This window comes from Brachionichthys hirsutus, chromosome 19 (assembly GCF_040956055.1).
Source record: "Brachionichthys hirsutus isolate HB-005 chromosome 19, CSIRO-AGI_Bhir_v1, whole genome shotgun sequence".
NCBI lineage: Eukaryota > Metazoa > Chordata > Actinopteri > Lophiiformes > Brachionichthyidae > Brachionichthys > Brachionichthys hirsutus.
Window position 1 is genome coordinate 2,370,230 of NC_090915.1, and position 15,285 is coordinate 2,385,514.

At 51.2% G+C, this 15,285-nt stretch overlaps 1 protein-coding gene across 1 annotated transcript in view; it reads right to left on the reverse strand.

The window, feature by feature from the left end:
* ap3b1a (adaptor related protein complex 3 subunit beta 1a) overlaps positions 1-15,285 on the reverse strand; it is a 29,225-nt gene that overhangs the window by 6,858 nt on the left and 7,082 nt on the right. The window contains exons 7-23 of the mRNA XM_068752552.1: positions 12,420-12,602; positions 12,049-12,204; positions 11,274-11,371; positions 11,130-11,184; positions 10,982-11,053; positions 10,849-10,911; positions 10,640-10,772; positions 10,439-10,548; positions 10,176-10,352; positions 9,550-9,736; positions 8,736-8,866; positions 8,257-8,392; positions 7,972-8,155; positions 6,645-6,783; positions 6,244-6,292; positions 5,839-5,942; positions 762-990 (exon numbers count right to left, since the gene is read on the reverse strand). Coding sequence (XP_068608653.1) covers positions 762-990; positions 5,839-5,942; positions 6,244-6,292; positions 6,645-6,783; positions 7,972-8,155; positions 8,257-8,392; positions 8,736-8,866; positions 9,550-9,736; positions 10,176-10,352; positions 10,439-10,548; positions 10,640-10,772; positions 10,849-10,911; positions 10,982-11,053; positions 11,130-11,184; positions 11,274-11,371; positions 12,049-12,204; positions 12,420-12,602 — 2,206 coding nt within the window. The remainder of the gene's footprint in view (positions 1-761; positions 991-5,838; positions 5,943-6,243; positions 6,293-6,644; positions 6,784-7,971; positions 8,156-8,256; positions 8,393-8,735; positions 8,867-9,549; positions 9,737-10,175; positions 10,353-10,438; positions 10,549-10,639; positions 10,773-10,848; positions 10,912-10,981; positions 11,054-11,129; positions 11,185-11,273; positions 11,372-12,048; positions 12,205-12,419; positions 12,603-15,285) is intronic.

Sequence of the window (15,285 nt, forward strand, 5' to 3'; positions counted from 1 at the left end):
TCCAACCCTGAGCGTGTTTGAATTGAAGTTTAAACAGCCTAATCTCAGACAGTTTTCCACCCATGAAACTCGTGCGTTTCTACGGTAAACAAGAAAGGGCCCACGCATTAAGGCTAGCTAGCTAGCTAGCTATCTTTAATGCAAAAATATTTCATTCTGAAACTTTGGCCGTCACTGCCACCGCTTAGCAAACTTCTTATGAACGGTTATGCCTTTACGACACGCGTAAAAGCACCGGTGAAAGTTATCCGAGCCGACTCCAGCCGCCCGCTCGCCAGCGGTCAGGCTCAATCGATCCAAATTACCCACCGTTTGGCTGCTCGAGTTCCTTCAATGCCCAATCAATCTGCTGAATGGGCAGTCTTAACGTGCCTCACTGCACAGCAGGTCGGTCTGGGAGTGTGCATGAAAAACGGGATCTTAGTGGAGCGCCGCCTTCGTAACACATCGAGTCCAGCCGGACAAGAAATATGAAGATCGTGCTTGTTTATCGGTCCTGATCGATATTAAAGGACGGGGGATTGGCTGATGGTGTTGGCCGTTTTCAGGGAATGGGACGAGGCTATTTGCTGCTGTAAAGGTTTCAGAGAATATGAAGGTCCTTTGATTCTCGTCTACGAAACGCGGCACAAATTGCAGCACGCCAGAAAACAAAAAGGCGGCCGAGCGCTGCACATCTTCAACGTTTAATAATCTCGTTCGGTCGAGACTTTTGGATATTTTAATTTGACCTGGAACCAAACTGCAGGAGCGATACTGACCAACGGCGTTGAAGCAGTGGACGTTGAGGCCCGCCGGGCTCCGGTCTCCTACGTGGATCTCCTCCAGGACGTGGTCCGAGTTATTGGTCAGGATGACCTGCACAGCCACCATGCTGGGCTGGTACAAACAGGGCTGCCGGGGGAAATGGTATTTGGCCGACAGACCCTTTCCCGTCATGTGGTGAAGCAGCTCGTAGGTTTTCACGGGGCCGAACGACGGAATGGTGACCTAGAAAAAGAAAGTCAGACTCGCTGAATGTCGGGGAAATCAAATCTGGTGCGGGCCGGACTGAACTAAGGACCGCTAACCGCTGCTGCAAACGAAAAGCCTGAGAGGGAACATTAGGGAAGCATTTTGCCTCGGAGTGCAAAGCTCTACAAATAAACACAACATCCAGGGACGCCTGGTACATTACAGAGCAAACGCGTCCACGCAGGAGGGGGGCTTAACAGGAGACTCTCTCCATCGCCCATATTCCCGCAATTCTCCGCCTCCAACGAGCAGGTAGAACGGCGCCTCTCCCAGCCGGCCAATAACGCCCCGCCAGCCTTCCCTTCGTTAACTCTGTGGGGCTAAGAGGAGCCCATTTTAAGAAATGTCCCCAATCAGCCCAGTTAGATGAAAATGGGCCGGATGCTCGGTCAAACCGAATCAAAACAAGCTCTAATGAATAGAAACAAGAGCTTTGCAGGGGCCAACGCCGCCATTCGCCAGCCGCTTCAAAAAGGGGCTTTTACCTTTTCAGAGGCAGGAAATTAGATTACCTTCGAGAGGGGTGGAGAAGAAAGGAGGCGAAAGCGCTGGAGGCGGTTTGTGTTTTACCCTCTCCTCAAAATTAACATCCTATATGGAAACTGTTCACAGTTGGCATCTTTCAGTTTTTTTACTTGATGGTGACAACGGTCAGCTTCCATTAGGGAGATGAGGACGGTCGGCCCACACCGGGCAGCGGGACCCAATATCAAACAGATATTTACCGTCAAACAATTCACACGTCAAAGGATTAAAAGGGAAAAACTCATGCAACGTTTTGGTAGAAAAACAGATCCAGTGAAGGAAAAGACTAATTAAGGCACATCTAACTATAAGACGGGAGGAAACGCGGCTGAACTCAAACCAAATCCTGGACAGGATAGACATTGAAAGAACATTCTGAATAATAAGTGGGTTTGTATTTTGGTATTTTGGCTGCGCCCTACGAGATAAATGAAGCCTGCCCCTCCGCATCCGGGTCCCGGTCGCATTAGATGCAGAACAAGCCACCTGCACACGCCGCTATATTCCGCTCTCCTTGACAGAGCGGCAGCGTCTCTTGTAAAAGAGGTCAAACAAACATTTGTCAGCGTGCTGGAACGCCGTTGCGCCCTCACAAGCGCCCGTCACGCCTCTGCCGGCAAACAAATTTATCGGGCCGCTTTTGGACGTGTCAGAGCAGTCCGTGTCAATAAAGGCGGCCATAATGTTCGCCACCGCATCACAACGGAGATTTAACTCCCCGACTGACGCATCGTGCTTCAAGGTCCCGCCCGGGGACGGGCGGAGACGGGACAGGGCTTCAAACTACTTATTATCACCAATTTGACACAGTGGACAGTTAAAGCCCGACACCAGCGACCCACAGGAGCCCCCCCCCCCCGTCCATCCACAGCCCCGTCATCTTAGCAGCACAAGCCCATAACGCCTCAAGTGTAAATAAGAGAAGAAGAAGGATGTAACCTTGACTTCATCGTCAGCCCCCCCCCCCATGTTTGGCTCCCGTTCTCCACCCTGGACAGGAAGGAGGAAGTTGATTGAGAGGCTCTATTACGCATCAACTTAAAGGAAGCTCCTGTGATGGATGACACGGACAGCAGTCACCTTCAGAGCGCGGACGCCACGCTCCCGGCTTCCTCTCTGGCAAATGACCTGAAAATCCCGCTGACGTATTCAGAAGGTCTAATCGGAGCTTCCTTGTTTCCAGCGTGGCTGCGAGTGCCGAGACGAACATTTCTGATTTTCCGGCAGCGGCGACAGCGTCTCATCATGCTTTACACGAGCTGTGAGGCTTGAGTAACGGGACACGTGTTTGACTTTAGGGCCTAATTGTTCCCCTCAGTCAGGAGATGACAATTAATGGGGGGGGGGGTCGCAAAGACCTTGACCACAAATTGAATTAAATAAATATTACTACGGCCATCTGAAGCCGCTTTAAAGTTTAACGTCTTACGGAGGAAGGTTAGTTCATTTCAGACAATTTGCCAGTAAATTGGGTTTTCTGAAATGATTAATTTCCAAATTTGTCCCATTCAAGTACATCAACAATAACAAAGTAATGTTATTCACATGGATTAAGTATTGTTAAAAAAAAAAAAAAAAAGAAAGCCAGAGGTTTTGTGATTTTTAATGAAAATAGAACAGCGGCTAACGGTTATTTACGAGAGCGATCAATCTGCTGGTTAGTAATCAATTTATTGTTTGGACTGAGGTGATCAATGGCCGTAACAAATTCTCGGTCTAAAAGCAAAACATTTGAGTTGTGAGTCATTTATCATTTTTTATTGATAAAGAAAATATGTTGATTTTGTATTTATTTTTTACATTTTCAGATCAATTTGGTTTAATGTTCAGCTACGAAGTGATGTTATTTAAAGACTGTCAATAGCAGACAATTATTGATTCATTAATATGCTTTTTCTAAAGTATCCAAATTCCATCTCTAAGACACTTGACGTTTAAGTCTGAGCCTGAATATCGGAACAATCAGGTTTGCTTCAAATATCGAACAAGAAAACGGCGTTTCTGTATTTTCGATGGAAAACACGACTAAAAAAAACTTTTAAACTTCACAATAATTGATACGCGTGTTCAGTAAATCACAAATGCCCTTTCATTCATTTTTGATGAGCGTGTTCTACACGACACGGGTCAGGGTGGAACCACTTCCTGTCATGTTGAGGTCCTTTTAAAAATAAAATTCAGTGAACTTCACCGACACATGGAATAAAAGTTACAATTACATCCATCTATTTAGACCGTGTCCGATGCTGCAGGAGAAAACGAGAACATTCGTTTAATAGTGAGGATTTAAAGGACGGCTGTCCGCAACCTCTGCAAGAAGAACCTTTTCAAAATAAAATGCCGACACAAACTGAGGAGAACCCCTACGACAGCCCATTAAAACATTTCCCAAACTGTCCCTTCGTCCCGCCGGCCCCTGCACGATCCCCGTGTGGGCATTTGTTCCTATTTAAGAGGCAATCGGCACCGTTTGAGTGGCAGCAGGAGGCTCGGAGGGCAGGAGCTGCTTTATTCATGGAGCTCCGGCTCCTTCTGCAGATTCATAATTAGACGTGAACCCACAGTGCCCACTGCGGGGAGGTCAGAGGGGTGGAGGAGGGAGGCGAGGGAGGAGGTGGAGGTGAGATGGCGCCCGCCTGATGGACACCAAATGAACAAATTATGATGGCCCCCTCTGGGTGTGATGGGGTCAAACGCCCCGCGCCCCGCCGCTGACAGTTCAATTTCCTCTCGACGCAGCCCCATTCGCTGACTGCTAATTATGAATGAAAAGTTATCAGGCGCAGCCGTCCCGCCACACGGGCGCAAGAGGTTTGGGGGCTGGGTGGGGGGGGGGCGGTGGGGGCTTAAGAGGCATTTGTGAGAGATCCTAATGTCAAAATGTTATTAGAGGGAGCGGCCGCATGCAGAAACTAGGGAGAGGAGGAGGAGACGGAGGAGGAGGCGGGTCAAAGACAGTGACCGGGGTTAATCTAAATGCCTTTGATAACCATGCAGTAATTCTCTAAAAGGGCCCGAGCGCTCAGCTGAGACAGAATCGCTGCCTCCGCGGGCAGATTGCTCAGAAATAGAACTGACACGGAGGCCAGCGTGCGTGTGTGTGTGTGTGTGTGTGTGGGGAAGCCTCTGCATACGACCGGGGGGAGAAAGGGTGAGCTTATTTACCCTCGTCTATGAATCCCGATGCCCGTCGTGTATTTATGCATAGAATTGACTCCAAAATGTTGCTGTTCCCTGTTCTAATCTGCATTTCTATTCTCCATTACTGGCCGGCCTTCACCCGAGCAGCAGAACGACTAACTGCATAAACGCCGTCCCGAGAGCCGCTGTCAATCAAGCTGAGTGACAGGCAGGCAAGACAGCTGGGTCGAATGTAAAGTCAGTCGCCGGTGAGTCACAGGAACCGGGGCGGCGCAGAGGCCGTCCGGAGCTGCACGCAGAAAGGAGGCAAAATGCACCGGCAATGTTTTTTATATTAATTATATTCAGCATTCTGTTATTTTAACATTTTACAAATGACAAGGCTGTACACATCGCCTTTTCTGTCCCTCCTGGGTGCCCGTAGCCACTCCCACAGGGCTGTTTCACGTTGTTGAGGGCAACTTCTACTTGGTTGATTTAAGTTTACAGATGTTTAATTTCAACTACCTGAAGGCTCTGGAAGAATATATTAGCGTCGGGCAGATTCACACAAATGTTTAAAGTCAGGCAAAGATAAATAAACGTTCAAACCAGAGTCGAAATCTGTGCAACCGTCGGTTTAGCAGAAACCTGCCTCGGAGACAAAATAGACACCGTAAGAACCGAGAGAACGGTCTGGACATTTTCCTCCCGGGGGGGGGAAGACGAGATAGGAAACACACAGACGGTGCAGAGAGAACGGCGCGCCGAGGAGAGAAAGGAGCCGTCACAGCGGGAAAGGTCAAACATCAGGTATACACAACGCCGAGACACGAGGGACACAACGGCAGACAAGCGAGAGACAAGATCAAAGAGAGGAGGGGGGAAACGGAGCGGGAGGACCGACAGATGAGACGCAGAAATAGAGTTCAAGGGTGCGGAAGAGCAAAAGGCGGCGAGCGCCAGGAAGACGGAGTACAAGAGACGCAGGAAACGGCCAGAGGAGTCCCACCGTCCCGACTGGCTATAAATATAAGGCGGAAGGAAAGGTCAACAGTTTGAGGTAGAAATGTTCCACAAGGGAGAGAGGCTCATTTCACCCTCAGATTCCACGCCGCTCTGCTGTCAGCGTAAGACGGAGACGCCCCCGGCCTCCCGCCGTGGCTGTGACGCACTGACCTGCACGGTGGAGGAGACGTTGGACAGGGACAGGCCCTCCAGGTCGGACAGCAGGCTGGAGGGGAACGCCGGAGACGTCGGAATGTTGGCGGGCGCCGGAGAAACTGCGCGTCGGACAGAGAACAAGACACTTGAAGCCAGGAGGAGCTCGCCAAGTCACGGGCCGTTCGGTGACGCCGCCAAAGGGAGGCGCCAAATACCAGAACCGTCCAACCGTGACTGCGTTAAAGTCGTAAGGACCGCTTTTCCTTTAAAATGCACAGCGACACGACTCCGACACGCGTCGGCATTTACGCTAAATGACCTTCATCTGGCGTCGTGTTTGTGCGTCATGTTATTGAATCTAGGTGCAACGAAACTCAACGCCCGGCTGATGGACGACACCGAGGGATGTCCAACACTCACAGTCATCGAGATCCAGCAGAGACACTTCCTGCTTGGACTTGACTTCCACCTGAAAAACAAATACAACGGTGAACAATAATTAAAAAAGACGACTCAAAGTATTACTGCTGGAGCCCGACAGGGCCCGAAACCAGACTCAAGAGCGTTTATCTCCCCCGAAGTAAGACACTGCCATCTTGACGCTCTCCTTTCAGACGACATCGAGTTTCTCTCGTTGACAATGACATCACATTCTAGACCCACTTCAACGTCGAACAACGCCAGTAAACACACAGGTCGAAATCCGGCACACAAATATTACAGAATTAGACGTTTGGTCCATTTATTGACTTTAACAGATAACTAAGTAGCGTTCTGTAAATCTGAACGAAGCACGTCGCACCGAGCGCTACGACAGTCACCTTCGGTTTGGAGCCGACGGCGCTCTTCTTCGGCGCCGCATCCGAATCGGAGTCGCCCGAGTCCGTCTCCGAGCTGGAGGAGACGTCGGGCGACGAGCTGCTCTCCTGCGAGACGGGTCCGTTCCCGTTCTCAGAATCCCTGAGGCACACCGGAACACGTCAACACACAGGACGGGCCGAGCTTTCCCAGCTTTCCGGCGGGACGCCCACCGTTGCTTTGATCGCGTCGTTTAAAGCGATGGCACAATGTTCCGAACAGTCTGGGAAACAGGAGCAGGGATAGCTCGGCCCGATCGGAACAACAGCGGATCAATCTGTTGTTTGTTTGTGAAGGTAATTCACTCAGAAAGACCCCCCCCCAATCTTTCATTTGCTCCGTCCCTCTTCAATTTGTCCTGATAATGAGTGTTTACTCCGCCTGCCTGGGATCCGCAGCCGTTAAATTAATGAGGAGAATTGTGACGGTAACTGGCTTTTTAACTTGGGCGATGATGAAAAGCCAGTATTAATTTGGCCTACAGATTTCATTTGCTGCGAACAGGAAAAAGTGATATAAATCACTGTGGGCCTGATTAGGCCCCCGCCTGAAATGACTGGGCCATAATGAGGGCATTATGCTGTGTTTGTTGTGGAAGCACCGGGGTGAACGGCTCTAATTACTGTGCGTGTGTGTGTGCGCGCGTGTCTGAGCACCGGGGTGAGCTGCTCTAATTACACTCTCTAATGGAGAGAACAGGGTCAGCCGGCGGGTTTGTCACGCGGTGAAATCAGGTACAGTCGCTGGGAGTTTGTGCGTCGGTGAGGAAACGGAGCGGATGCACGAGAAGCTACGCTCGCCAGGGCGGCGAGGGCGGCTACGCGAGCGCATTCTGCAGTAATGACTCAAATCGCCTTCAACGGTAACGCCAGGCTGCTAAATGACCAATCAAAAGTCATTATCCATTAGCCATGTAAATGTGGGCGGCGCTACTGGGGGAAAAGTCTCGCCCCGATTGGCTTGTTAATGGAAGTTAGACTAACGATATTCCAGCAGATCTGCCGGTCTGGACGGAAGCCGACACTGCAGGACGCAACTTTTTTTCCCCCAGCACTCGGTGCGACTCAAAACGTTCCCTGCGGTCAGTTAAAAGATAAAAAACTCCGGCAACGAGCTCAACCTGAAAACTAAGCAGAAGGAAGAATGGTGCCAACGGGCGTGTTGTCATGCCGACGATTAAAACCGGCTGGAGTTTGAGTTTTGATGCAGTGAGGACAAGAAAGGAATCTGGAAGCACAAAATAAAAATGGTGCCTTCACTGTCTGACAGATGGGTGGGATTTCCCCGTACCTGTCAGCAGCGGGGGTCTCTCTCTTCTTCTGTGGTGCCTTCTTGGCCCTTTTCTTCGTCTTCCGCTCCGATTCAGATTCGCTGGAACTCTTTTCAGATTCGCTGGAACTCTTTTCAGATTCGCTGGAGGTCTTTTCTGACTCTTCGCTGCTTTCATCCTCGGTGTCGCTGCCCTCGGTCGAATCTGTACGGATAAAAGGTGCAAAGAATTCAATCGATCAGTCGTGAGCTCAGACCTCACCATCAAATGAAGAGGAAGAGGAAGAGGAAGAGGAAGAGGCTTACCACTGCTGCTGCTGCTGTCTTCACTTCCACTGCTCTCAGACCCCTCCTCTTCTTTCTCCTCTTCATCATCCGAGTAGAACTTGTCATCAGGTTTGGATTTCTTGACCTTTCCCAACATTGGCGTCCATTCTTTCACCTGAAGGCACAGAGTGCAAACGTAAGGCGAAGCGAAAGGCTTTTAATTATTTGAAAAAGAAGGAAATACAACAGTCATCAAAAATTCAGAATGTTCCTATTTTACCTTCGCCGAAAAACAAAACGGATTCCTCAGCTTTGATATTTGTATTTAAACGTTGAAACGAATGCTTCATTGTCAAAATTAAAGTGAAGCCGCCTCACAAAACCAGATTTAATTATCAGCAGGAACTGCAACCCGTCTGGATCATGAAGACGCGTCATCAGGAGTGCTTAACGAGTGTGTGAGTGTCGTTCCCGGCCTCCGTTACGCTGAAACACACTTTGTGAGCCTGACTCCTTACTGGTTCTACGATCTCCACGTTCCTCGCGGACTGGTCGGGAGCAACGGCTGGCCAGTCGGAGAGCTCCTGGTAGCCGGCGGCTTTAATGTTCAGGCTGTGGGAGAGAGATCCCAGTTGGAAACGGTCTCGATCTGGAAGTAGAGAAAAATGAAAGCGAGAAACTCGAATCAGAGCGCTGCGGAAAAGCAAGCGATCGGGGGGTGTTAACGCCACCTCGGTGCCCCCACAGAAACCGTTGAGCTCATATCTGAGCATCACCAGCCCACGCATGCTTTTAACAGAAGCTCTCCTCTCCCTCACAGGAATGGGATGCATGCTCTAAAAACTGTGCTTCGCTAACAAAAGGAGAGAAAAAGACTTCATTTGTGAATATTAGGAATGACAGGGGTGGTTAGCGGCCTCCATAAACATCCAGGAGGTGCGGCAAACCGACTGAATTTAAATGCAGGACGACGATTCTGTCCTTTTTGTCGGGGAAGGAGAGAGAGAAAGGAGACGGCTGAATGGAGGGAGATGTTTTTTTCTTCTTCCCTCCGAGTGTGAAAAAGGTTAGCATTAGCTCAATTATTTACCCATCTCATTAGCGAAAGGTAAAGCGGTCTGACCCAGCTGCCCTTCAGAGAGACAGAGACAGAATAATAAAACCACTCACTGAATCAACTTTGCATACTTCTACAAATAGAGCCACTCGATGAGAAATAGATGAATTACCAGAGAGGAAAGGTGTTTAATCGAACACTTTCAACCCGGGCGGAGGATTTATTAGCTTCCAAAATAAAGGATAATAGGCCGACATTACAAATGTATGAAGAACCTTTGAAGGCAGACTCCAGCAGCGGGGCCGGCTTGGGGGCGAGCAGGATGCGTCGGGCGTACTTGTAGAGGGCGCCGCTCTTCTCGCCGGGCACTATCAGCTGCCTTATGAAGCGCGTCCGGTCTCTGATGTCATAGCTCTGGTCGTACTTGCCGAGGTTAAGGATGTACTGGGTCAGCAGCTTGGTCTGAAGAGATTGGAAAAGAAAAGCCGGATGATGAGATCTGTATGTTCTGGTGTTTTCTTTAACTAAAAAGAACAAAGAACGGCCACTAACGTCTGCTCCTTAACGGCTTGAGTCTCCTCCTCAGATTCGCTCACAAACCTAACACTAGAAGTCCTTCACCGGTTTTTGTCTCGCTCCTGCATCCTTCCCGACATGCGACGACATGCTCATAAACCCGAACCCATCTAACTGAAGGGGCCTGCAGGCACTAAGCTGCTCTATGAAACGCTCCATTACGTTAAAGCTCTCGTTCCACGGCTCCGTTTAAAACGAACGTCTGACTGCGGAAGAGTTCGATCACACGACAAGGCAGCGTCTCGCGACAGTGAAAGAACTCTGACTTCCACCGTGATCGAGCGCAGTATTTTCTGTTAGCGCTGGCCGTTGGTTCATTTCGTACCTGCTTGGAGTTCGTCAGGTAGAGCTTGGCTGCCAAGTTGACGGTCTGCAGCTTTACGATGTCGTCTTCCGTCGTGAAAGTCTTCGCCATTTTCCGGAGAATGTCGGGTGCAATTTTTGGCACCCTCTCGCAGTACTCTCCCATCAGCCACAGGATGCTGGCCCGGGCCATGGGAACCTGGGGTGCATTGAGCGGCCGATGAGCGGCTAATTCACGCTAGCTACGTCTCAACTGAATGAAAGAAAGGGGCCGGCGACTCGTACGGTGATGTTGTCGAAGAGCTTCGCCATGTGCTTGATGATCTCGCTGTGCTGCGTGGGTTGAGTCTGAAGCAGCTTCTTGATCACCACCACGCTCTCGGCCACCACGGTCTCTGCGCAGACGACACAAAAGACCAGGCGGGTCACGGCACCGAGGGAGAGCGCCGCCATCGACGAAGGTCTTTTTTTTCCCAGGCATCTCACCGTCTCGGTTGGAAAGCAGCAGCACCAGGCCGTTGAGGCAAGTGTCCGTCACCTCGGAGATGTTGGTGGCGCACCTGCCGATGGCCTGAATGGTGGCCGCCGCGAACGCCTTGTCCTGACTTTTGACGTACGTCTGAAACGAGGCGGGGCGACGGAACCGTCATCGGGACGCTGAACCCACCGTAGGCACCGTTAACGGAGGAGCAAACCTGGAATTCCCTCAGGATGGTGGAGATGCTTGCCTCGTTGGCCAGGTTGGTCAGGATCTCCAGCTGCGAAAGACCGAGACACGTCTCAGGGAACCGACGCACGGCAGTAGGCGCTCGCCGAACCGGCGGTTACCTTCAGGGTTTTAATGTGTGTGGCGTCTGTCGACCTCACGTAGAAACTCTTCATGAAGGGCTCAAACATTCCCTGTTCAACAAGGACACAATTAGAACGGCCGACGACGCCAGACGCGCCGTTTCCCGATCCGCCGGCCGGCACTCGCCTTCCTCCGGATGGACATGGTGGCTATGTTCTGGAGCACGACGTACTGCACCTCCCTGTGCACAGAGGAAATAGCCCCAGACATCAGGAACAGCTCGGCGAGGAGGAGGCGGCGGAGGAGGCGAGCGCACGCTTCCTGCATTACCTGTGGCTCCGCAGGAGTCGGACCAACGACTTGGTGACGACGCCGACTTCGTGTTTAGGAGCCAAATGCCAGTAGAGCTGAGCGACAGCCATCACCACCTGCAACACGCCGGCGGAAAGACCTGCGAGTCAATCGCTCTTCCACTATTTTAAGGACGGCTTCTGATCATTTACTTCATTAGTATTACTTTCCCTTATTTTTGAAATCAGACTCACAATCATCACAACACATTAGCGTGCCACTAGCTTTCCCATTTCCGACGCAAAACGCTTTACGGAGACGCCCACACCATTACTCCGGAGGTAATTTTTCGGCGTGGGGGGGGGGACGGGGACGTGTGTCCATCGACGCAGACGGAATGAAAGGGTGATGAGGGTCGGACGTCTCATGAAGACGGAGGATGTCGCCGCGTTGTCGCGAGTTAAAGACACAGCTTGTCACATTTTAATCAGCGTTTTCATTCTGAGAGCATTTTTCCTCCGGCTGACGGAGACCTTGAGGATACTGGGTGATGGAGAGTTGCAGTCGCTATGGGGATGGGGGGGGGGGGGGGTGTTGTCATATCTGGGTCCAAGTGTGTGTATTTGCGTCAGGAAAAAGTTCTACAAACTCTGAGACGTTGCCTTCGCAGAGAAACTACTGGAGAAATGTCCGACTCCATTACAGAACGATCTCCAAGACAGGAAGTGAGGTCAGACGACAAGGTCGCGCTAGAGAAAAGAAACGCTGATCAAAGGTCCCCCCAGCAGCTTTGAACGCCCTTGAGCCAACCCACCGCTGTGTTCCTGCTCTGCAACAGAGGTTTCGTGTTCCTGAGCAGCAGCCGGTGATCCGGATCCATTACGTACGGGCCGGCCTCCGTCGGGACTTTTTTCTCCTCGGAGTCGGAGTCGTAGAACGACTTGTCGTCGTTCTCATCAAACGTGGCGCCCTGAAACACAAAAGCAGCAAATGACACAACCGCCGGCCCTCAAAGGTCGCCGTCCCACAACGGCTTTCACCGGATGGTTCCCATTTTGTGGACTTAACAGCAATAGTTTCACGATGATAATCGTCCAATCGGAAGTGAAAGCAGTCATGGTGACGGATTCTCATTGGCTGCAGCCCCCCCCCCCCCCCCCCCCCCGGAGGCGGCGAGAACCTCACCTCCTTCCACGGACTGAGGAACTGCGTCCTGGCGTAGCGCGTCAGCATGGAGATGATGACCACCTGCCCCCACTCCTCCACGTCCACCAACAGGTTGCACAGCTTCCTGTAGTTCTTATGGATCAGGTCAATCCGGTCCGGACACACCTCCTCAAACGCCATCACCACGCTCCCGGCCACGAGCTGCAGAGGAGGACGAAGCGGTTCACTTACTGCTCCTCAATATCAGGAGAGGAGTTAACTCCAGGAGTGGAACAGGCTCTGGAGAAATACACAAGTACAATTACTGCACTTAAAAAAAAAAAAAACGCAATACCAATCTAGCACGCTGAATTCAGGACACACGTTTCCGCCTCTCAGTCGTTAGCGGATAATGAGAAGTGAAATGTTTTAACGGTCCCGTGAAAGAAATCAATCAACGACTGTTCCTCAGATAAACTAAATTAGTCCTGAAAAAAGGAAGTAATTTTGTGTTCAATCCAGGGAGTGAAGAGGACGAGGAAGATGCAGAGGGAGAAAATAATGTTACACTGGTAGGAGGCAACCAGCCCCCCCCCCCGCCATCGAACTGCGAGACTGAGCGAGCGACATGATGGTGTATTAATATGCAAACAGCATCATCACGGCCCGACCAGGGTGACGAAGACGAGGAGAGAGGGAGCAGAATCCGCTCCTCCCAATTAAAGCCTTCTGGCCCCCGGTGGCCCCGCAGGAAACCGGCACATTCACCCATCAGCATCGACATGAGCCTGCATTGATGCGTGTGTGTGTGCATGTGTGTGTGTGTGTGCGCTGTCCATACACACCATGAGAAATCTGGACCTCGCCTCCAAGTGAAGAGTAAATGTGTAACCACGGCGACGCATGAAACGTAATTCATTGAGCGACCCGGAGAAATGCTTCTTATCCGCTGATTGAACTCCAGCAGGAGAACACTGCTGCGTTGTCTGTGCGTATATGTGTGTGTGTGTGTGTGTGTGTGCCCCCCCCCCCCGGCGCTCCTCCTCAGCCGCTCCCCTCTCCCGCTGAAGGGCTTTGTGCATTCTCCAACCAACTTCCCCCCCATTAGACGCAGCTCCAAGGTAAACTACATGCACCATCAACAAAACTGACACCCCAATCTATGGGGTTCACTCCTCCTCCTCCTCCTCCTCCTCCTCCTCCTCCTCCTCCTCCTCCTCCTCCTCATCATCATCTACCCTGCGTGACAAGCCAGTAATGGAAAAATCACACTAAGCAAATGGTTCTTCTAATAACAATAAATTTCCTATAAAATTACGGAGGGCCCAAACCGTTTCCTTGCATCTAGTTTGCTATGAATTCTAATTAGGGTGGCAGAGAGGCGGCGAGCGCTGGGTCATCACGCCGGAGACGGCGGAGACGCCGCACGCCGCTTTGATTGATGGCCCGGCGCGGGCTCGGCCTCTCCTCCCTTCACTCGCTGCATCTCACCTAGCCCCTAATCATAGAGCCCCCCCCCCTCCCGTCCCGTCCTCATTTCAATTTTGCAGAAGGTACACGAGGAGGGAGGGGCGGGAGGTATCGATCATTTATCTTGTAATGGCTGGATAATAGATCCATCACGGTAAAACAGCTGCACAAACTCCAACGTTGTCGCTGTCATCAGGCCTTCCCGTTTCCTCCGTGAGCCGTCTTGCCTATAAGCACCCCCCCCCCCCCCCACCATGTGTCACAGCTATTTAACCAAACAGACATTTAAAGTAAAGGTAAACGTCAGGAGGGCCGGAACAATAACCGAACGCTTCCTGCTTCCTGATCCGTGGTTAAACTGACCGTGATGATGTCACTTTAATAGGACCCGCCTCCTAGCTAAACTAGGCAATACCGACTAATCTATTGATGTGTAAACCTGCTTCAGTGGTAGATCCAGATCTAAATCTGGTGCAGATCATGAACGGGACGAGTATTTTACACGTCCAACAATAAACGCTTCTGCATTTCATCGTCCTTCAGACACGGACGCCCCACGCAGCGTTCTGATAGGACAGCTCAGAACATTGACGAGTCCTCTTCCTCTTGACATCCTCGTCTTCAGCATTCCACCTGACGTGACCTTACCCGGCTTAACTCTCCCAGCAGGGATTGGTCGTCATTCAGGAACTTCTAAATCAAACCAGCATTATAAAAATTGATTATTTGAATCCATTGTGCCTTTTTTTTTTTTTTCCACAATTCCTCGCCGACTGCCGGTGCGACATTGTTGCCCTCTCTCTCTGCCCCCCCCCCCCCCAGCCTCTCACTGTGGGCTCCAAAGGGGGGGGGGAAGTCATCTGTCTTCGTTAGCGTCTGGGGCTAAATATGCTATGCATCTGGTACTGGGTTTTCCATCCCCCCTGTGGCCTAAGCTGCTTTGTTTTGTTTGTATAACGACAGGTATATGCCATGAATGCATAATTACCACGACTCGTGCACACCTCGGACGCCCGTGCGAACGCAGCGCACCCTTTCGTATCGCAGCAGACGTCTACGTATGTGAAATTGGCATTTAAACATCCTCCGCATCGACTGTGACCTCCTCAAACGAAGGTGCTGCCGGCTGACTTCTAATGGGCTGCCTGCATCGTGTCTTTGACCGGCCCCAACACAGGATCCGAGAAGCTCGCTCTCATCTACGGCTCACGTCGGGGGCGGGGGGGGGGGGGGGGATAGAGAGGAAGTTAGCCTTTGAGAAAATTAAGCTGACACTAGCATCAGTGCGAAAATCCCTTCCAAATGGACGCTTAACAAGGAGCATCTGAAGATGTGCGGGTTTAAGTGGGCGCTAACAAACCATGGCATTGCCGAACGAGCTGTGGGATGGCGAGCGAGGAGGGGAAACGCTTGGCTGGGGCGCCCTCCAGTGGCT